General features: G+C 41.4%; 2 protein-coding genes across 3 annotated transcripts in view; one reads left to right on the top strand and one right to left on the bottom strand.

Annotated features, from left to right (window-relative positions):
* Positions 1-3,396, top strand: part of ACVR2A (activin A receptor type 2A) — a 50,654-nt gene extending 47,258 nt beyond the window's left edge. Inside the window, exons 10-11 of the mRNA XM_026040875.1 lie at positions 124-254; positions 1,058-3,396. Coding sequence (XP_025896660.1) covers positions 124-254; positions 1,058-1,252 — 326 coding nt within the window. The 3' untranslated portion in view covers positions 1,253-3,396. The remainder of the gene's footprint in view (positions 1-123; positions 255-1,057) is intronic.
* A 1,430-nt stretch (positions 3,397-4,826) lies between these two features.
* ORC4 (origin recognition complex subunit 4) lies at positions 4,827-18,216 on the bottom strand. 2 transcript variants are annotated; one of them, XM_026040876.1, is made up of 13 exons: positions 18,150-18,216; positions 16,921-16,997; positions 15,127-15,217; positions 13,985-14,060; positions 13,498-13,583; positions 12,237-12,285; positions 11,531-11,682; positions 10,266-10,439; positions 9,829-9,915; positions 7,612-7,720; positions 6,848-6,943; positions 6,695-6,762; positions 4,827-5,621 (listed from the first exon to the last, which is right to left on the bottom strand). In XM_026040876.1, the coding sequence occupies exons 1-13, from the start codon at positions 18,204-18,206 to the stop codon at positions 5,433-5,435; spliced, it is 1,311 nt and encodes a 436-aa protein (XP_025896661.1). In that variant the 5' UTR covers positions 18,207-18,216; the 3' UTR covers positions 4,827-5,432. The 2 variants fall into 2 exon arrangements, with proteins under 2 accessions (XP_025896661.1, XP_025896662.1); XM_026040877.1 differs by lacking the exon at positions 18,150-18,216 and adding an exon at positions 15,986-16,023 and having other exon boundaries at positions 16,921-16,980.
* Positions 18,217-21,441: the final 3,225 nt, after the last annotated feature.

Raw genomic sequence — 21,441 nt, 5'->3', positions numbered from 1 at the left:
AGTGGCAACAAGAAGTGAATTACTCTGTTGTATTTTGATTATGGACTGTGAATCAAAGCTACTGGGCTTTTCTATCTATATATGCTGGTGAAATATGTGCATTTAACACGTTGTTGTTGACAGGCCCCGTGGATGAGTACATGTTGCCGTTTGAAGAGGAAATTGGCCAACATCCCTCCCTCGAAGACATGCAGGAGGTTGTAGTCCATAAAAAGAAGAGACCCGTTTTAAGAGAGTGTTGGCAAAAACATTCTGTAAGTAGCAGAGTGACCAAGATCTCCAAAGTTGTTGTGTTTTGGACTTGAGGTTTTGTGTCATGTTTCTGTTGCTCTCTTTTAGGAAGAACTTTAATAATTTTAGTTAAAATTAAATGGGTTTTGAGCTATATAGTCTTTGCTTTAAAGCATTAGCTTGAAAGCATTTGAACATTTGTTAGTGAGAAAAGTACACATTTTAATTTCAGAAATTAATTTTTAAATTTAATTTCAGAAATTAATTTAAAATGCGTACATTGGAATTACATTTAAAAAATAGTCTTGAAGCTGCGCCCTTCGGTGACTGTAATCACGTAGGGTAAGCAGCATTGTGTATGAAAGTTCTGGCCTCTCTAATGGAGAACTGCTTCTCTGTTCAGCTCGGGGTCTGCCCCAGTGCCCCCGATTGTGAGCGCTGTTTCCCCAGCGGGTGGTCAGAAGCACGAGTGTCTGCGGGACACAGGAGCAGACGTTGCCGCCGGCCGCTCGCGGTCAGCATGTTGCTGCATTGGCAGCAGTGAGAAAAGCCACGGCTGCCACACGTAACCCCTCGGCTGCTGCGTGGGTTTTCCTGCGGTCGCCCTTAATCGGCGAGAACCTCGACTTCTCTTAGCTTGAGAGCTTTCAAAATATCACGAGGACTTTACGGGCAGACCAGGACACTGGAGCGAAACCCATTTGTTGGCTGTTGCGGGTGTTTAAAGGGTGCGAAATGAGTCTGAGGGGTCCCAAATAAATGGGCCATTAGATGCTGGGGCGTGTTGTGGTTGTGACGTGTCGCCGTTGGGCTTGTCTGCTTGCAGGGCATGGCCATGCTCTGCGAGACCATCGAGGAGTGCTGGGATCACGACGCAGAAGCCCGGCTCTCAGCGGGCTGTGTGGAAGAGCGCATTATTCAGATGCAAAAACTCACTAATATTATAACCACAGAGGACATCGTGACTGTGGTCACAATGGTGACAAATGTTGACTTTCCTCCCAAAGAATCCAGTCTATGATAGTTGCACTGGTCACGTGCCTGACCAACCGGACTCTTCACTGGAGCTGCTAAACCTGGCGAGACTGCTCGCGTCGTTACTGATTTCTGTGTGGAAAGGACGGTAAGTCTCTCTGGAACATCCTCAAGAGGTGGTTTCTCCTTGATTTTTTTCCCTTCCTCTCCTCCCAAACATGGATCCGTGAGACTTTTGGCATTCCCTGCTCACACCTGAAGGATGTGTGACTGAGAAATGGTAACGTTATCGAGGAACTTAAATGAAGAATATGGACCTGTACTGGCTAATCACGTGTTTTAAAAACTGACATCAGATTTCTTAATGTCTGTCAGAAGAGACTAATTCCTTAAATGAACTACTGTTATTTTTTTTAAATCAAACATTTCATTTCAGATTTAAAAAAGGGTAACTTGTTTTTATTGCATTTGCTGTTGTTTATAAAAATGACTATTGTAATGCCAATATGACACAGCTTGTGAATGTTTAGTGTGCTGCTGTTCAGTGTACATAAACAAAAGTAATCAAGTGGGATATAGCAAAGAGGCTTCCAAGTATTACTTAACCTCCCTCAACAAGGTATACCTCAGTTCCACCTCTGCTAAATTATGAGATTGACAACACTAACAAAATTTGAATAATAAATTGATCCATGTTTTGTAAATGATGTATTTCAAATTCACTGTGTTATTTAAAAAGGGTAAGCTATGCTTCATGCCAACAGTAAATGGCCATTCCTAAAGCAGTGTTTTTAGCCTTTTCTTGTGCTAGCTTGTTGTGTATAAAAAAAGAAAAAGTGCTGTTTATTGAAACAAAATTTTTCTTCCTCTTTTTAGTTGATTTTTTTTCCTCTTACCTCCATTTCCCAGAATATCTCATGCATTTATTTAACTGAATACTAGTTAGGTTTGCTGTGTCTGAGGAATATTTGAAAACTTAAGCATGACTTTTTTTAATTTTCTGTGAGCTCTGACACTGGAAGGCTCTTAATTCTTATTCTTTTTCTAACAAGTCTTTTTCCTATTTATGTTTGTGAAAAGGTCTCTGCCCGCGTGTCTTCTGTCTCCCGGGGCAGGGGGCGGTGGGCTCTGCAGCCCTGTTTCAGGGTCACCTCAGGAAGCTCAGGTACCCCAAACTCCTTCCTCTGCTTTGAGGTTCACGGCCTCGCTCTGCTTCAAGCTTGGTGCCATCTTCCTGGAGTGCTGTTTAACGCCTGGAATACGTAGGTTTCTCCCCAAATCCAACTGAAAATCACAGCCACCGATTTCAGATTTCGACTGCTTACAAAAGTCAGGGACAACTCGGTTACGCTCGTAACTTAAAATATGCACTGGCTGTTCAGAGGTAACGAATACCACCACGTGTAGCACAGATGCACAAAGAAATGAGGACAAACATTGGAACTGCTTTAAGCACTCCAACGCTCCTTGAGCGGTTAGGAAGTCATGCCTTATATTTCACGGAGCAGTGACGGGCAGGTAGGTGCCAAAGCGCTCTGTGGCAGCGGGATCCCTGCCCTGCATGCCCGTCCTGCCCCCTGCAGCGTCACAAACCTGCCCCGTGCAGGGCTGCCCTGCTCGCCGGCCTCGTTGGGCACCACGTGTTCTGCCCCTGCTGCTTCCCCAAGCTCCCTGCAAAGGGTCTTCGTCACGCTGATCCCTGCACGCGGGAGCCCCGCTTGCTTCTATGTGAATCTCGGGGAAGGAGAAGGGATGTGATGGTGAAACGGGAGTTAGGAGGGCTTGGGAGCAGCAGCCGGACGGGGAACGCCGCAGTGTCCTGCTCGCCCCGTGCTCTTGTCTTGCCGCTGGTCACCTCTTTGCCTGAGGTTTCACGCAGCCCTGTCCTGGAGGGTCAGCACAAGCTGCTGTCGGGGTTCAGCTTGGTTATAAAATGAAAAAAATATCCAGTTTGTGGCCACTTTTTGGGTTGACACTTTCATTTTGCTTCCATTTTCAGTCCAGGGATGTTTTTCTGTGCACAGCAGGGCCTAGGACTAGCTGATGAGTTCTGAACAAATCCAAATCCACTTGTGCTTTCCTGCCACCTTGTGTCTCCTCCTGAGCTGGACCCCGTTCCTAGCAAGGGCGCAGTGGGCGCTGGTGCCTTCACCAGGCCGGGAATGGGCCCTGCGCCCAGGGGCTCAGCCGAGCACCGCCACAGGTCGCTGGGAGCCCTGGCGCTATCCCGCTGCTCCCGAGGTTTCAGCTTTTAGGAGCATAAAGGGGTAGCGCTGGGCCAAGGCTGGCCGGAGCACCAGCGCGCTCGACTGGGTAAACGCCGTAGCCAGAGAGCTGGGCGGGTAGGCAGCCGTTCGCAGGGCCGCTTCGCGCCTTGTTCTGGTGCCGTCACTGGAGCTAAGGGGCAGCAGGCTGCACCGAGGCCAAGGCAGCGTTTTACACGTGTGAAGGAGGGCAGGGAGCAGCGAGAGCGCTGTGGCGGGGAAGGGGGTGCCAGCGGCTCCTAGCAGACCTGGTATCGGGGTGTGGGCTCGGGAGGAGAGGCCAGTCCCTGGCCCCCACGTGCAGCTCCAGGCGCTGCAGAGCTGCTCCCCTTGCCCCCAGCCTGCACTAGAGGCCAGAGGCTTCTGTGGGGGCTCCTGTGCTGGCCCGCTCCTGCTCACAGAGGGGGCCCTCCCCTGGCTCCAGCCACCCCACGGGCTCAGCACGTTGGGTTTTTTAAATAAAAATCATTGTAAGCACCACAGCCCAGCGCTTGGTTTGCTAGCTGAAACGGTGCCAGACAGCAGCCTCCCCCTTCCTCTTCCTATTCGCATTCAACAGAATCAAGAGGGTTACCAGGCGGCTGCTCTTCTCCAGCATCTTTTTGAACCTTTTTTAATGTATTATTTTTATTAGGAACACTTGGTACAAAATGCAGAAAGCTGCAATATGGGCAAACTGATTCAAGTAGCATCCTTGATGGAACATCATTTACCTCAGATACTCAACCAGCAGTACTTTATTTTTCTTGCCTTTTTTTTTCTCTCCCTCTTTTTATTTTTCCCCCCCTTTTTTTTAAATGCCGTTTCAGTCCATTTACTATTTGTTACCTCTCAAGATTTTGGTAAGCAATTATTTTACCTTTACTCTTTGTATTTGTCAGTGTTTTGGGCACAGGTTGTTGTACTACTGTCAAAACGTGCTTGCTGTTTTTCTGCAAGTACTGAAAAAACCAACCAACCCCCCTGCCCTCAATAAAGTGATTGTTCAATATTGTACAAATAAAAATGTATGCTCTTTCTTCCCACCTCCCCCAAAAGTTAAAATAAAACATATGACTACTACACCTGCATATGGCATTTTTTCCAAGGGTAACACTCCTGGTTCCTGCTCGCGCTGTCGGCCTCAAGCCGCATTTCGTGGCGGACAGAAGGGGCCGTCGCTGAGGTGGCCGCAGTGAAGGCGGAATGTGCAGGGCCTCGAGGCAGCGCCCGGCTCCATCAGCCCCCGGCCCGCGGGCTGGTTTGGAGGCACCTCCTGCAGCTTCCAGGGGGCATCACCTCTCCCTTTTAAAAACACTATTCCTTGCTGTCATCCTACCTTCTCTAAAATCTGCTTTTGGGATAATTGTTTCTGCTGGAAATTTGCTCTGACAGGTTAATGTGCATCCAGAGGAGGCTCCCCTCATCTTACAGAGGTTACAGAGCTGTGCAAGCAGGGAGCCGCCCCAGCTCTACCTGTTACATTACTACTTTGCTGCTTTTCAAAGTATCTCTAGTCTTTTCAAGAGGTGGAGGTAACATTTAAAACTAACAAAGAACTAACTAAACAACAACTCCACGCAGCAGCTTTGAATTGCATTAGAAATGGCCCCATGCTGCAGAGAGACCACACTGAGGTTGCAGCACAAGCCCCCAGCCTTTTGCAGGGCCACAAGGGCAGCAACTACATGGGGCTTGATTTGAGATGAAGAAACTCAGGGAGTTGCTCTGATTTCTCTGAAGTCAAAACCAAGTGAGGGAAAGTTTGTGCTAAGCTGAGCTAGGCTGAGTTCAGTTAGTTCATAGCAAGTAGATGATAACAGCCTTAAAGTTCTCCTCAGATCCCACTCAAGCAGCAAAGCAGAAACTTTCCACTCATTCTTTCAAAAATTTTTTACCTGGAACACTCCCTGTAGGGAAGTGTTTCTAGAGCTAATTCCAAAAATTTTGACGTAGAAAGTGATTGTATTAGTTCCAAAGAGCTCACAGCCAGCTAAGGGACGACGTTGCCCACTGCTTCACGTCCGTGGGGCAGTTTGGATACGCCTGCAGCGCATCCATGATTTGATTGTTGTCCAAGAGCAGTTTCATTAGTAAATACTCTTTCTGAGCACGTACCGTGGGTCTCTCTACAGGTTTTACTAATTCCAGTTGCAGTAAGTGCTCAAATGCCTAAAAACAAGAGAACAAAAAGCGATTAGGAAGTGGGAGCTTGCATCCTCCCTGGCTCTAATACCCACACTAATCTGTGATTTAATACCCACAGACACACACCCTAGATGCCAGCTCCATTTTACCTTGTTCTATTTCCTTTTGGATAAATTTCAAAGCATCTTGCCCATGTGAGCAGAATAAAGGCTGCTGCTTCCCTTATGAAGGAAGCGTTTGAAAGCTGATGGGTGTCTGTGTGTGTAACAATGGGAATGACTTTGCTCCTGGGGAATAAAAGCCGGAGCAGTTAAACTAGAAATTGTGTCCTGTTCTCTAGGCATTTGGAATACATATAAGCTTGACTGCATAACACAGTCAGAAACCACAACTGTTCAGCTCAAAAGTGACAAAACTTCTCTATTTTCACTGCAGAAGTGCTGGTCATGGGGGTAAGTTACCATCTGTGTGCAGAGCTGGTCAAATGCTGTGCTCTAACTCCACCCCAAGCAGCAGCTCACTGAACAAAGCTGCGCAAAACTACATTAACAGAACTGCAGAATAGTAGCCCAGGCAGCCAACAGCAGCACTGAGTTTAGAAGTAATACTTATTCCTCAGCTTGTTGGGTCAGGCATCTATAAACCAGTCATTCATAAACCAGTCAGACTTGTCTAACCTTAAAGAAAAACAAGTTTTATAAACTGGTCTTATTGCATGAAGTTTTGGAGCTACCACTTCTAAGCAGCAGAATCAAACAAGGAACCTGGAGTGACCTTCCCACTGCCCTCTGACAGAGGGGACACAGGGAAGGGCATTTTGGATACAGCAACCTCCACCGACCCCAACTACTCCCTGCTAGTTCAGACCTCCTGTTTCCAAGGAAGCCCTTTTCTAGGACAGGAAGCCCGGAGCTCACAGAACACGGGCCATGCCCCTCAGAAAAGGGGGACAAGGCCCTCGGCTGCTCCTCCTCTGGCAGGCCAGTGTTTCCCTGCGCAGCTCAGGAGGCAGCAGTGCTGCTTCCCAGGCTGAACCGGGCTGCTCAGGCTGTGTTCGAAGACACAGTCATCTAAGACAAGTTCCATTCAAGGGTTACCTTCATGACGACTGGCTTCTCAAAGTTGTACATACAATGGGCCTTCCTCTGGATGAACTTCTGAAATTCTGTGTTACGGAGGGGGAAAAAAAAAGTTACTTCAGGAAAAAAATCATTGGGCTTGGGTATGTAAAGCTAATGCATTTCTCTCACCATTGTAAACCATCTGGAAGTTAAATGGTTCTCCTTCATAAACATCATTTAAGTGTTTCATAGCTATAATGAGGCAAGTTTCCAGGACAGACAAACCTAGAAGGAAAGACAAGAGCTCTAAATATTTCACTTAAGCATATCAGAGATGCAAACAGTTTACATGTTCTATTTTTAACCCTCAACTTACGATATGCTGTTGACCTCGTGGATTTTAGTGTTTTGGATCTTCTGTAATGCAACCAGCACCTCACATAAAGAGGCTAAACAAGTGAGAATATGAGTTTTCTGGGTGTATGAAGAAGGAATTAAGAAATGGCCTGCTTCTTACAAAGTACAAAGAATTTAAGTATAAAGAAAACAGCATTACAGATTGCTGTGATGCTGCTAAAAAATATTTGTCCTGCTACGCAACGTACAGCTTGTTATACATGTCATGAAATGAGTTTGATAAGATTATTTGCAATTCAAAGCTAAAGAAGTCCCATAGGAAATTAGCAGCACAACTCTAAGGGCCTTCTCAATAATCACGGGGCCAAAGCAGAGCCTGCAGAATCTGGAAGCCATAAAGAAACTGGGCACTAGCCGAGCTCCCTGTGTGATGACACGTGCATTAAGCGTTACACAAGCTGGAAACCGGGTTGCATGTGAGAGTACGGAGGAGTCAGACCTCTCCACGGGCACAAGTCTCCTTGTAGGAGTCTCTCCAGGCCCGGCCACGCTCCCGCGGTCACGGGGAAGGCAGGGCAGCCCAAAGCAAGCGGTACCGTGCACGATGTTGGCCTGCGAGTCGACGCTCCGCTGCTTGCTCGCCTCGAGGAGGTCGGCCACGGCCACCAGGGGGTGATGCACGGTGACGTTTCTCAAGGCAAGCATCTAGAAAGGAAGCAGAAAACACTAATTTACTGATTACTGGACAGGTGATGGAATACAAACTAACACATTTCCCTTGGAGTCACTGGAAACACTAACAAGCCAATCCTGAGCAGAGAGTGGGATTATACTGAAAATCTTCTAAATAACTAGTAGCTACATTTTGCCTGGGAGGTTTGAGACACAGAGCATCTGGAGCAGCGTGCACTGGACACTGAACTTCCCCTGGAAACAGGCCTCTCTTCTGACAATGCAAAATGACGGAAAGCTCCGAATTTAAAAATTGGTTGTCATTGTAAATGGAAGTCTTCGGTATTGGAAAAGTAGATAATTAGCAAGAGTAGCTGTTTTCCACCCCGAAATTGTGGAAGTTGCTGGGAAGCATAGCATCCGGGGAGACGAGCAAGAGGGCTGCTGATTTCAAGGGCTGCTTTCTCCTCAGCCCTGCCCGGGAGGGGAAGGCCGGGGCCCTTCCACCACACAGATACCCACTGCACAGGCACAACAGGCCCTGGTGATGACTTGGGATGAGTGGAGGAGCCGGCACGGAGAGGTGACCTGCTGGGCCTGGTGTTAGCAGATAGAGAGGGACCGGCTGGGGAGGGGAAGGCTGGCGGGAGCCTGGGCTCCAGCGAGCAGGAGATGGAGAGTTCAGGTCCAGCCAGGAAGCAGCAGGGTGATAAGTGGGATTGCAACCCTGGATATCAGGGGGGCAAATGGCCTCCTCAGAGACCAACCTGGAGGAATCCCAGGGACTAGGGCCCTGGAAGGAAAGGAACTCCAAGGGCCAGTCAGGATTCAAGCACCTCCTTCCCCAAGCTCAAGATGGGCAGCAGGGCAGGAGACTTGTGTGGATGAGCAAGGAGCTCCTGGCAAAACTCAAACAGGAGGAAGATGTGGAAAAGGGGCTGTCCCCTAGGAAGGGCTATAGGAATGTTTTCAGGGAATGCAGGGATGTGGTGAGGAAGGCTAAGGCACATAAAATTAAATCTGGCAAGGGATGTCAAGGACAACAAGGGCTTCTTCAAAGTGAAATTGTCCACCTCTACATCAGCTCTTTGGCTGGCATTCTCCAGAGAAGCCTCTTAACAGGATTTAGAAACCCCACAGCCTTGCAGCCGCAGAGAAGGGCTCAAGGTGCTGCCAAGCTGGAAATACCCTGCAATCTTGTAACCAACTCGAGTAAACACAGGCCTATCAAGAGAGGACTGTGTGTAGTAACGTTACTACATTCACGTTCACTGTGTTAGATCCTCTACAAAGGCTGGCAACACATTAAGCCTGCACTCCTCTGTTGCATGAGGAAGTTGGTTGTCAGTGTGGCCTCCTACTTACTGAATAGGGAAGCACTGTTTTTCACTGTTAACATAAGTGCAACTATCTTAGTAAGAGTAACAGTTATGGGATAAGAAGAGGGATGATGGCAACAAAGATGATAGCTGCAACCATCACTTATTCCAAAAGCAGCACAGAAAGTGCATGTACCTGCACAGAGTTATTCAAGAACAGGTCAAGAAACAGATAAGGGCTGGGCAAGAACACAGGAATTAACAGCAGCAGGAGAAAACCCAGAGTACAGCAGGACGCAAAATCACAGGGAAAAAAAATGGCACCAAAATATAATGATCTTGAAGGCAGGCAGTGAAAGAAGCAGCCCTTACAGGAATAGATCTAATAAAACAGGAAAAATGGTAGAAGTTGTTGGCAAAAAAAAAAAAAGCAGTAAATAAAAAGCAGAAAGCAACTTCTGCTGCTCACAGTTTTCAACACATGGCAACAACCAATACAAATCTCAAGGAAAAAATTGCTTTGATGACATTTCATCTACAGGTAGCTTTATAAATTACAAGAATTAAGCTGAATTTATTTGAAATATCCCCCCAACTCCACCATTTTTAATTAAAAGGCCACCTTCACAAAGAGAGCACTGTAAAAATCAGTAAAGCTCAAAACCACTAATGAAGCATGGACTGATGAAAACCTAAAGCAACAGAAGAAACACTATGTTTCAAAGCCTGCTCAGTAAAAAGATGTTTCAAGTACAGATTTGATAATTATTCATACATTACTGTAAATCCAGGAAGATATTGTATACTCATCCAAATACACACCAACAGCAAATGCAGCGAGCGGATGTCTTTGCTATGGTGGAACAGGTTTTGCAGTAGGTCCTGCACGGTTTTATCTTCTGAGAGATGCTTAAAAACAACAACAACACCACACATATTGTTAAGTAACATTTCAATCTTCTGAGCAAAGCACATCTTATTCACCTTAAAGGCTAGCTGACTTTCAAAAAGACCTCAGCCCATTGAACAATACAATCTCTGAAGTGCAATCTTATTCTTTTGGCACTTTTTCTGTGACCTAACTGTATCTTCAGAGCTCGGTTAAGTAAAAATTCTACATCCCAATTGATTTATCCAATACTAATCTTAGATAGTAAAAGGAAATACTGATGTTAGGTAAAAACTTTAAATAAAACCAGTTTGTAAGCACGTAAAGCTTTAAAAGTTTTCCTAGAAAAGGTATTAAGGACTTTAAATACCTGAATGTTATTATTCCACTTTTGAGCAAAGGCCTCATCAGGAAATTCAGCAGGAAGAGACAGCTGTTCTTTGAATATTTTAATGTATTGTTTAAAATCAAAGGAATTCATCAAATATATCTGCCGATGGGAGAACCTTGATTTTACTCTCTTCTCCAAGAGTTCCAGGACATCCTTTAAAAAAAAAAATTAAAAAAAATTCACCACAGAAATATTTGTTAGTTTACAAAAGATTACTGCAATAATCAGAAGTAAATAGTATAAAAATAATTGCTACATTCTCAGATTTAAAGTGTTTTAGCAAGACAAGAAAGACCTTTGCAAATTATTATAGCTGATGTGTCTTAAAATGCCTAACGACCAGCCGTTCATCCACATCACGTGCTGCACTACAACATGCTGGGTAATTAGTTGCTAGGATACTCAGCAAATTTCTCCATAGATTATGTAAATATTTCAGTGACTTCAGTCTGCATCTAAGATGCTTCAGCCTATCGTGGCTCTAGACAAGTTTCTAGTAGATATGGGGGTTGGCAGCTGTCATTTCTCATGCCTTTTGTCAGCCTGAAAAAATTTGATTAAAAAAATGAAAATCTTAAGAGCCAAGACTACAGTCTTAAGGTCATCACACAGAATTAAGCGAGCCTGTCAAATTGTTGTTGCAGGTACAGAATAGTTCACTTTTTCTAGTAATTTGTCCAGATGAATTTTACTCAAATGCAGCTAACTATATATAAGCTTTGATGAAAAATCTTTAATTTTTTGTCTTGCCATAACCTGGCTATCTTCACATTCACTTTATTTGGAAAAAGTGTGATTTTTATAAACTATTAGTTTCCCTACTGTTAGAAAGGTTTATCATGGTATACACGTGATCTGTCTGCACTTCCTTACAACATCATTGTAAAAACCACAGCAAGTTCAAAACAGATTGTAAATCCCTTTTGAACATGCTAATGTTACAGTGAAAATGCTCTACTGAAGCCTTTGCTTAAAAACTTACATAGTGGTGGATATGACTCTTCTGCAGTAACGCAGGACAAGGGCTCTTGTCTTGTGTCCTCCAACACAAGCTTTGCAGTTTTTTGGTCATCTAATCTTGTTCTGCACACTAAGTTATTTTTAATTCAAGAGTCTGATTAACAGAAAATTGAGAAAAATCTGCTGGTAAATTAAGCAAAGTTCCAAAAGCAGGGAAAACATTCCAATTAAGACAAAAGTCTCCTAAAAACAGTTGAAAATATTCAACAAGAGCCATTTCTTACTTGTCTGCATGTAAGTCCAATAACTGTTACGGGAGTCTGTGCAGACTGGGATATATCGAAGAGGTTATAGAGCAGTGTCTGATTCTTGTGATGAACAAACAAGTCAAATTCATCCAGTACAAACAAGACCGGACAACTGCTGGTTCGATCACCTGAGAGAGTAATTTAAAAGTTAACATCACCGACATGGTAACTGCACAATCAAACTCTCATTTTCACAGCTTTTATATATTTAGGCTTTAACTAGTTTATTTTCTTTTAGACGTTTCACTAGCACCTTCTTTCCCATACACATTGCTACAGCACTACAAGGAAATATACACAGAAGAACTGGTGAGGTTTTGTACTATTCTGACAGACATAAATGCTGAACAACAACAGAGACTCCTACAGCCAATATTTAAAACATTATTTTTAATCGGTGCAACCTGGATAAAAGAGCCTGTCCTTCATAGCAGCCTGGCAGGCATAACTCTTCATGGCATTGTTTAGATTAGGTCTGTATCTGATCAGTATTACAAGTATTTTACACTGTTTTGCAACCGTGAAACATTCTTCAGCAAGTTTTCCTTATAACACTTGTACAAGTAGATGGAGAAACTTTAGACATAAAAATAGGTGAAAGCAGCATGATATGCTACTTTTTCAGTGAGCTGACAAACAGAAAGGCATATTATTTTAAGAGAGAGACTGACAGTGTGTTTACCTTTCCTTAAAGCTTCAAGAAGGAACACAAGATTTTCAGCAAAACTGCCCTAAACAAACAAAAAGTTTCACAATAGGTTTTCAAGGTTATTCTCAGGTTATTACATGACTACATCAAGTTCAGGCATGTACTGAAGACTATTCCTTATTAAAAGAAGATGCTGTAAATGTGCAGTTGTTAAATCTGCAACATTGAGATAGATGGAAGTTTCATACCCCTCCATGTCAGAGAAAGCAGTGAGAGCTCTGACCACTCTACTTCAATTTACTCAACGTAATACAAATACAAAATGATGGGAAGTAGCTGTAATTGAAGACCACAAGCTATATTGTAGGGGGCAGAAAAAAAAAAGAACAGTTTTAAACTCCTTGAACTAGAACTGGAGAAGGTGATAGAGAAGTTTCTATGGACAGACGCAAGGACACTCCTGCAAATCAGCATGTTTCCATGCATGTGTGCAGTGGAAGAGATTAGATATTTCTAAGAGCTTTAAGTAGGATGACACAATAGCACAGTTGAGAGGAGGGGAAGAGAAAAGCAGAGGAAGTTCAGATAGCCAAGTCCAGTTTTGTCTGTAGCTTTCTTTAGTAGGGGAACTGCAGAACATGAAAGGTTGTTCTAGTTCTCTGATGAGAACACAATCAACTATGCTGCAATATATATACCAGCAAGTATTTAAATGAAAATCCTATGCAAAAATGAGAGCTCTAGGAAGCCAGTGACTCGGATAGACCTCCCTATGATTTAGACAAGGTTTCATCTATATTAAAGATGCTGCTCTTTGCTTAGTTAACCTTCCTACTCTGTGTTGAAAGACTGAAGGAGATGTTTCTGAACCTTCCTAGTCCACAGAAGTCTCTTTGAAACGCTTAATATTTTTTTCATTTTCACTCTTTTTTGTTCTTTTTAACATGAGCTTCAAACTAATGTTTTTTGAAAAAGTATCAGGATGCATTAATACCACTAAACTAGCAAAATGCCATGTTCAGCCCTTCTGTAGAACACAGGCTGTTTTGGGGAGGCTTCAGATGTTTTTAAATCAGAGTCTTCATAGCTTAGTGCTACTACAGCTATCAATTACTACCTATTTTAAAGCAGGAATGTATGGGAAAATTGCAAAAAAAAAAACAAAAAACCCCCATACACCACACCACAATTTTAGTAATAAATGCACAAAGTCAACTTAGTCTCAACAAGCTGCAATCTTTAAAGCTATTTTTCCAGTCAACTTTTAAGGGAGACAAATAAAGTCAATACTTACAAAAACTTTATCCCCAACCACATTTTCCAGGTGTAACTGTCTGGTGATCTCCTTCAGGGCCACTTTATCATTAGTCTGCAAAAGCCCTGACACAAGAAATTTTTATTTTAAATGAAGAAGTTGCTCTTCTCTTTTATGTCAAGAGGCTACATCTACAGTGAACAGAAATATGGCCAGAAGTTGCTCTCAGCCTTACAAAACTATACCATTTTACAAATTAAGACTAGATTGTAACTCTCCATAAAATATTTCAAACAATTAATTCACAACTGAACAAAATTTTTAACATTTCTGGAAAAAAAGTCATCAAAAGCACACTGGTTGCTTTTATATAGATAGAAAAAAGGAAGTCATTGTTGACTTCAAAAAAAAAAAAGTGCACATATTAAAGGTCTTTTTACAACCGCTGAGGTGCAGAACTGTCATTGTGCATGTGGAATATAAAACTGAATGTAACATAACATTTGAATAATGCTGTATTACTTACCATTCAGGTGGACTTTCAAGAGGTTCTCTCTAATTTGTTTTATTTCCATGAGCTCTTTTAAGACATGATTTAACAACTAGGGAAAAAAAGATGACATAATTTCTCTATGACAAAATTATTCATAATAAAAAAAATCTACAAATTAACATCATCAGATAGAAAACTATTTGCAGTTTCACTGGGTAACTGTTCTAAAGTATTTTCAAGACAAAAGTATTAATACAAAAACTTCACATTCAGTGCAATGACTGTAGCTGTAACATTTGTTAATTACACTGAACTATTAGGCAAAGATATAAAAAAAATACATCCAGGACTTCTGCCTCAATCAAAAAAAGTTTTAGCAGTCTTACGGGGTGACAGTATTTTCCACTTGAGCTAGTATAAGAAAGAGTTTCTTTGAGAAAGCTTCATTGATGATTATTCACTAGATGCTGTGCAACAGAATGCTTTGCTTTGAAGTCATAAAGACACTATCTTTATTCATTTCATCTTAAAAATTAGAAAGCACAAGGCAAAGCTAAGTTGCACGTAATTATATGAACTACTGTTGTTTACAGTCAGAAGACAACAGTGGTAACAGGATAGCTTTTAAGGGGTTACCAAGCAAAACAAGCTGATAAAAGGTCTAAGCTACAGTGTATCTAGACCACAGAAAGAATACCAAAAATGAAACAAGGGCAAGTTATTCTGATAAAATGAATTAAAATATATACTGGGCCCCTCTATCATGTCATAAAATCTGGTCAAGTCATGCAAAGGATTCCCAAAATAAATAAGCTCCTGCAAGCCCATGTGAGATTAGTTAGGTACTCGATTTTGTAACTGTGCATGAAGCTATTCTATTATTTAAATTTTATAAAATTATTATGTAGCCAACCTAGTGAAGTTTTTGAAGTGATAGAAAATAGACTTCTCCATTTTGTTATTCATAGAATTACCTCATGAGAAACCACTGAAACGCTTTCCAGTGATATATTCTTAATGCATGATTTGAACATTAACATAAATATTAACATGATCTCTTTAAAAAGAAGCCCAGAGATCTTAAAAAAGGCTCTAAAAAGCTGCAAATACTCCAATGAGGTAATCTACCTCATGTTTGATTTGACCTTGCATAAGCTTTTAATACATGTTTATACCGTAGTCTTTCCTGATCCTCGAGGTCCAATAATGAGAGCAGAATTACTTTCTCCATGAAGGGTGGTGCGTTTCAGCAGTTCCAGCAGATGTCTGCATTGAAAACAGCAGTAGGTTACACTTCAAACCAGCCAGCATTCACTGAAACTACGGAAAATCCAAAGAATCTTTAGAATGTAAGAGAAAGCTCAATGCGTTTCAACTTGCTTTCAGAGTTAACACTCTTGGCATGCAAAGTACAATGAAGTACAAAAAGGCTGAATGATGAGACTACTTGAAAATTTTTAAATATTCAAACATGCATAAGTCAGGGGTATCACTAAAGTCTTGCAACTGTTCACTATGAAAGGACAGACTTAAAAATTTAGGCCTACAAAAACTAAAACCAACCAAACAAAAAATAACAACCAAAGACTGTCCTTTATGATACCAATTGAAACCTGGACACCAACACACCAATATGATATTAGTGCTATTATGATACTGGATATTATACATTAGTAAAATGGATGCATTTTGACAATCTTGATAAAACTGACTTTATACTAAATATACATATTCAAAACTTGTTAGTGCTAACAGCAATACTGAACTTTCTTCAAATATGTCTTTTCTGCTTGCCTAAGGGAGTGAAATAATGTCTCTAAATGTCCTTCATAAAAAAAATCAATCACCCAATATCACATTCAAAATATTTATTAAAAAGTGACATTTCCAATTTACAAATGCATACAATAAACTTTTAGCAAGAATACATCAGATTCACATGGCATCACTTAGAAGAAGTGCTACACTTCCAAGCAGTGATAAAGTGATTACGGATGAGCTACAGCAAATGCACTTTTGCTTACTATTGCTTACCATTTGCAAGCTAACAACAGTGGAGAGTCCTGATAAGCCTTACGAAACAAAAAATAAGAGTTGGGAAGTTTATTATGTCATTTCTCCAACACTGTTCATCAACACTGGCTTGTTTTGTAATATATCAACACGACAGAAATATACTTTCTCAAAACTACACAAACACATCTACATGAGATCTGCATGAAAGACATAATGTTTTTTAAAAATAATGAAAATACTATTTTCCTTCCTTTAATGGAAAGGAAACTAATGTCCACATAAAGTGATTCAACTTAAATAAAAAATTATCCCTACTATAAATATTAACCAATGCATTTCAAGTTCTTTAGAGACATGTTGGTTACTTTTAGAATTCTTCCCTATGGCTGTAAAGGTATTAGTATTAAGACAGTTGATTGCCACTACCCAGTCACTGAGACTTCAAGATTTAAAATAAGTCTCATCTACCCAACTTCTTAATCTTCACATCTGGATTCCAAGAAGCAGCCTTGTTTTTAATGTGGGTCTATGAGACTACTTGGAGAAAAGTGATCTCGGCATCCAGGGTTTCAAATTTACCTCTAATAGTACCAAATAGCAGAAAATGTGAATGAAAAATAAACAAGCACAACAGGATAATTTAACTTTTTGCTTGAACAGTTCATTAAACGTAAACTTGGAACATGTGCTGGAGGTTATCTTCTAAGCTACAAAGAAATATTTCAAAAATTGTGTGTTTACAACACAGCAAATAACTTAATACTCAGAGCCTCGCTACACAGTATAAAACCTATTAAAGGTTGAGACAACTTTTATAGCAGCACTGCATTTCAAATCATTTAAGTTTGTGTGTGATTTAGAAAACTAGAAGTAGCAAAAAATCTGAATTTTACTTGATTGTTTTTCTACTGAGGTTAAAGTAAAAAAAAATGTGTATGAATCTGCTTTCTCACTTGTATTGCTGATCAATTCCAAACAGCTTTCCAGTTGTACAGTGGTGACAGAATCGTTCACGTAAAATTCTTTGTACCTATTGATATAGAACAAAATTCAGGGAAAAAAACATTGATTGGCGCTTCAAACATTAGAATGCAACAATAATGTAATAACTATAGGTAAAAAAATAGAAACATATTGATGTTTGTAGAGCTATGTACCATGTAAGCTTTAACTGCCATTGACGACATACGGTCTTGAAAGTAAGAATGAAACTGCAGTAAGCACAGTATTTAGCAGCAGCAGAAAAAATTCAGCAACAGTGATGTATGTCTAGGGTCCCTTCTATTACAATTGCTTTCTTTCACCCTTGAAAGGATGTTATTCAACATTCTGATTGCAATGATCAGTAAGATAAAAAAACTGAAATATTTTTCTTCCTCAAGTCTTGCGTATAGAATACAGTATTTTAACTGTGAGATGGGATAGATAAATTTATTTCTGCACTGACTTCCCGTTTTTCACTTTAAGAGCTATTTCTTAAAACTATCCTCAATACACGTCAAAATGGCAAACCTTTAGCAGCATACTTACCTTTCCTACTACTTGACCAAGAACACACAAACGGGACAATCCCAAATTTCTTTTTTATTTTTTTTTTAAACAATTTACAGGGCGCTACCACTAATACCCAATCCTCATACAATCTATATGTGAATACTGCATCCTGTAACACCTGGTGTGCCAATTTAAATGCTTGGGGTCACAGCAAAGAATTGCAGAGATTAAATTACAAACATAATGAAATAAACTTCCTCAAAAGACACACACATTAACATCCGTAGTTTCATTGACCTTTAGGTAGGAGTTATATCTGTATGTCATTTTTAGCTAATTAGCATTAACTAGCCATTGTCATTGAGTACATCCCTAGCAGGTTTTTAGTACTAGGAAAATGTCATTTCTGTTAGCTAACTTAAATTCATGACAGAATTACCACTATAATTTCTGGGGTGTTAGTTTTAAAATAAACACACTTTCCCCCCCAAACTCTACCACATATTCTTACAGTAAGTCCAAATAATGGATAAAAGAAGATTAAAAAACCATTTTGGTAACAATTTCACTATGAAATGATTTTAATAGATCACCTGTGTATGTCTGATTGATGAAGGTTTATAAAGATGTCAGAGAATGGAAAAGTTTCATAACTCAAGCCAAACCAGATAATGAAAACATTACTAACCTGTGAAATGCATTCTCCATTTGCACTGCTAGTCTCCTTCAGTTTACGTTTACTCATTGCAGAAATGTTCACCTTAAACAAGGAGAACATAAAACAGTTACCATAAATTACTCTGTATTCCATGTTAGTCAATAACTGCACTTGATATTTTAGTAGACCGAATTTAACATAGGTGATGTCACAGTTGCCAACTTAAATTCTTTTAAGTTTTAATGACTTTTTTTGACTGAAGATACTAGACGCATCTTTATATCATTTCTGAGATGAAATGAATATTTATGGACAGCTTCTGAACTTCATTTGTTCTGTTAACGTATCACCAATGCAATGCAAACAAAACAAAGCGCCTAGTGCAACTGTTATCAGAAAACTTCCAAGTTTTTCTAGACAGCACTTACTTAAGATGAGGGCAATTTTGTGTCTCTGAGCAACATGCCAAGGACTACTAAAACAGGTTACACACAAACTGAACTTGCATAGAACCGGCCCACTCGAATAGCTTACACAGCTGCACTTCATTCTATAGTGTGTTCTAACTCTTTGGACAGGAGTTGCTACTTTTTCACAATAATAAATGACTGTCTATATTTACATGGGCACAGATTATGTTCATAGAAGAACATCATATTAACATAATTAATGTAACTATATTAGGGAGGGTGAAGGGAAAGGGATAATCACAGTGCCTCAAGAAATACAGAGAAGGGAGAAAGAAAGAATGAATGTGTGTGTGACAACATAAGCTATTTTGAAGACTTCTGCAAGCACCCTTCCCTAGCTAAGAATCTTGGGGGGAGAGGGGGAAAGCACAGAGAAAATTTTCAAGTCTAAATTGATCTTCTCAATGCATAGGAGTTATGTAGAATTTTTAGTATGATTAGGTGGATAACATTCAGCTTATTGAGACTGCAGGTGATCTCATTGTTATTTCTTCTTATTTTTCTTCTAATCACTGTTAATTCCAACCACATGCAGTCTGAGGGGTTAAGTGCAATGAGTAAATTTTAATAAGCAACATCAGTTTGTAAAAATCAGGACCCCTTCTTTGTGCCTACAGAAAACACTTGTGCCTTGATGCAACGGAAACAAGGAACTGATCCAATTCAGAAGTTTCACAGCAAGTAAACATGAGGAATGCACAAAGCCCTATTTAAGCATCTATCAGCAACCTATAGTTAAGATGCACCCCTGCCTCAATGCTCTCAAAGGATCTTTCCTCCTGCTTCTACCAATAAAACCTGAAACAATTACAAAGCATACCAGAGGTAAGCCATGATTTTCCTAAGTATAGAGCACTTAGAGCAAACACATAAGAACAAAAAATAATTGCCCAGTATTTTTTTGCAACCAAGTCTTTACATTTGGGTATACTTAATTGTCTCGAGCTAAACTCTCCGAAATACAACCTTATATAACCTGCAACACTTGAATTGCCTAATTCAAGCACTGGAACAGGCTGCCCAGAGAGGCTGTGGAGTCTCCTCTGAAGATCTTTAAACCCGCCTGGACGCAGCCCTGTGCCATGTGCTCTAGGTGACCCTGCGTGAGCAGGGGGGTTGGACTAGACGACCTCTGAGGTCCCTTCCAACCTTCGGCATTCTATGATTCTATGATTCTAAAAAAAAAAATTGTGAAAGTATCACAGCACTATGAACCATCTTGGCAGAAAAGGCTTAATACATGAAACAGAATATGAGCCCCAAAACTTTAGTAGATGATAGGCAAAAATACCTGGCAGCTAGCACAACAGTACACTTTTTTCTACAAAATACTACCAAATACCTCACACATCCTCAATCCCTTAAGTCAAGCTCCTGTTGTCTACAATGAGGACACAAAAGTAAAAAAAAAAAAAAAAAAATATGGTTCATATATAAAAAAAAATTACATCACGATAGAGGGTAGAGTACAAAAAAATTGTTTGAGGTCATTTGCTTGCTAGAAGGTGAGGAATAAGGAATAGCTCAAATCCCTCTCATAACTTTTATCTTTAGTCTTAGTGAAAGAATGAAAAAAAATAAAAAAAAAAGCCTTTAAATGTTTAAATGTAGGGCTCATTTAGGAGAGACGCCAGCACAGCAAAACTTGAAAACGCCCATGAGGTTAAGAAGCAGTCAGCTGCTCACTGCACAGAGAACCAATTCACCTGTGAAAAAGCATCCGAAAGGCTGCCATTCACCATAAGGTATTTTAAGGTGTAACCTTAAAAATGTAATTTTTCAGAAAGATTGCTAGTTATTAAGGTTTATCCAGCCCTAAGAAGTCAAGAAACCTTTGCAAAAGTGCCAGTGATAGCATTCAAGAGGGCAAGGAGCCAGAGATATCGAGACAGTAGGAACTACTCTTAGACCATGTCCTCTTGTGGCTCTCACTCTGCAAAGCAGCAAAGTCTTCCCACTTCTTTTGCAGCCTTCAAAAGGGGAGCAGAAAATCAGCCTTGCAGATCAGACCTGAAAAGTTTCAACTCCAATTTCATTAAACCCCAAGACCATCGCTCTGTAGTATTTTAAGCTTGCTTAACAGCATCACACAAAATTAGTGCCCTTTGCTGCCTGTTTTCATTCTTTTATTGCAGGATTACCTAAGCAGCCTAAGCCAGGACTACCTGTTCAGTGACCCGGTGCAGCAGCTGCACCTGCAAAGAGCCAGCTGTTAAATATAAAAATAAATAAAGCCAATGTGGAGGCAGGCACGCAGGAACACCAAGGCTGTGAACAAAAGGCTGCAACAGCAGAACTGCAGAAATGAGGTTATTCAAACCGCTATAAAAAGAATAAAAATAAAACAAAAACACTAGAAGAACAACGCAAGCAGAACATCATTGTTCACCTCCCCCTACTCCCATTCCCTGGGGGAACGGAAAGAAAGAAAGAAAAGAAGGGCGCTTCAGAAAGTTATACGGAAATACTGCAACGACCACGCAATGCCTACGTTTTACCGAAAGCAGCAGAATTTTAAACGAAAGCAACCCACGAGGAGCGGGGGGAGGGAGCTCATCGCCACGCTCTCCGCCACCGCCCAAGCGGCCCCCAACCCGCAGTTCGGAGAGCGGGCCAGCTCTGCCGGGGCTGCCTCCACCTACCCGGCCGCGCGGAGCGGGCGAGAAGAGGCCGAGCGGGCGGGCAGGGGCTCCGCGCGGGCAGCGCCGCCGTCCCCACCTCAGGCGCCACCAACGGCCGCACCAACGGCCGCACCAACGGCCGCGCGCTCCCAGCACACCCCGCGCGCGCGGGCGGGCACCGCCCCTCACGTGACCACGCCCAACAGGGGCTCACTTCCGCCCCGCGGCGAC

The sequence above is a fragment of the Nothoprocta perdicaria genome, unplaced genomic scaffold, assembly GCF_003342845.1.
Source record: "Nothoprocta perdicaria isolate Ctin4 unplaced genomic scaffold, notPer1 scaffold_27, whole genome shotgun sequence".
In the NCBI taxonomy this organism is placed as follows: domain Eukaryota; kingdom Metazoa; phylum Chordata; class Aves; order Tinamiformes; family Tinamidae; genus Nothoprocta; species Nothoprocta perdicaria.
This window is presented reverse-complemented; position numbering and strand designations above follow the sequence as displayed.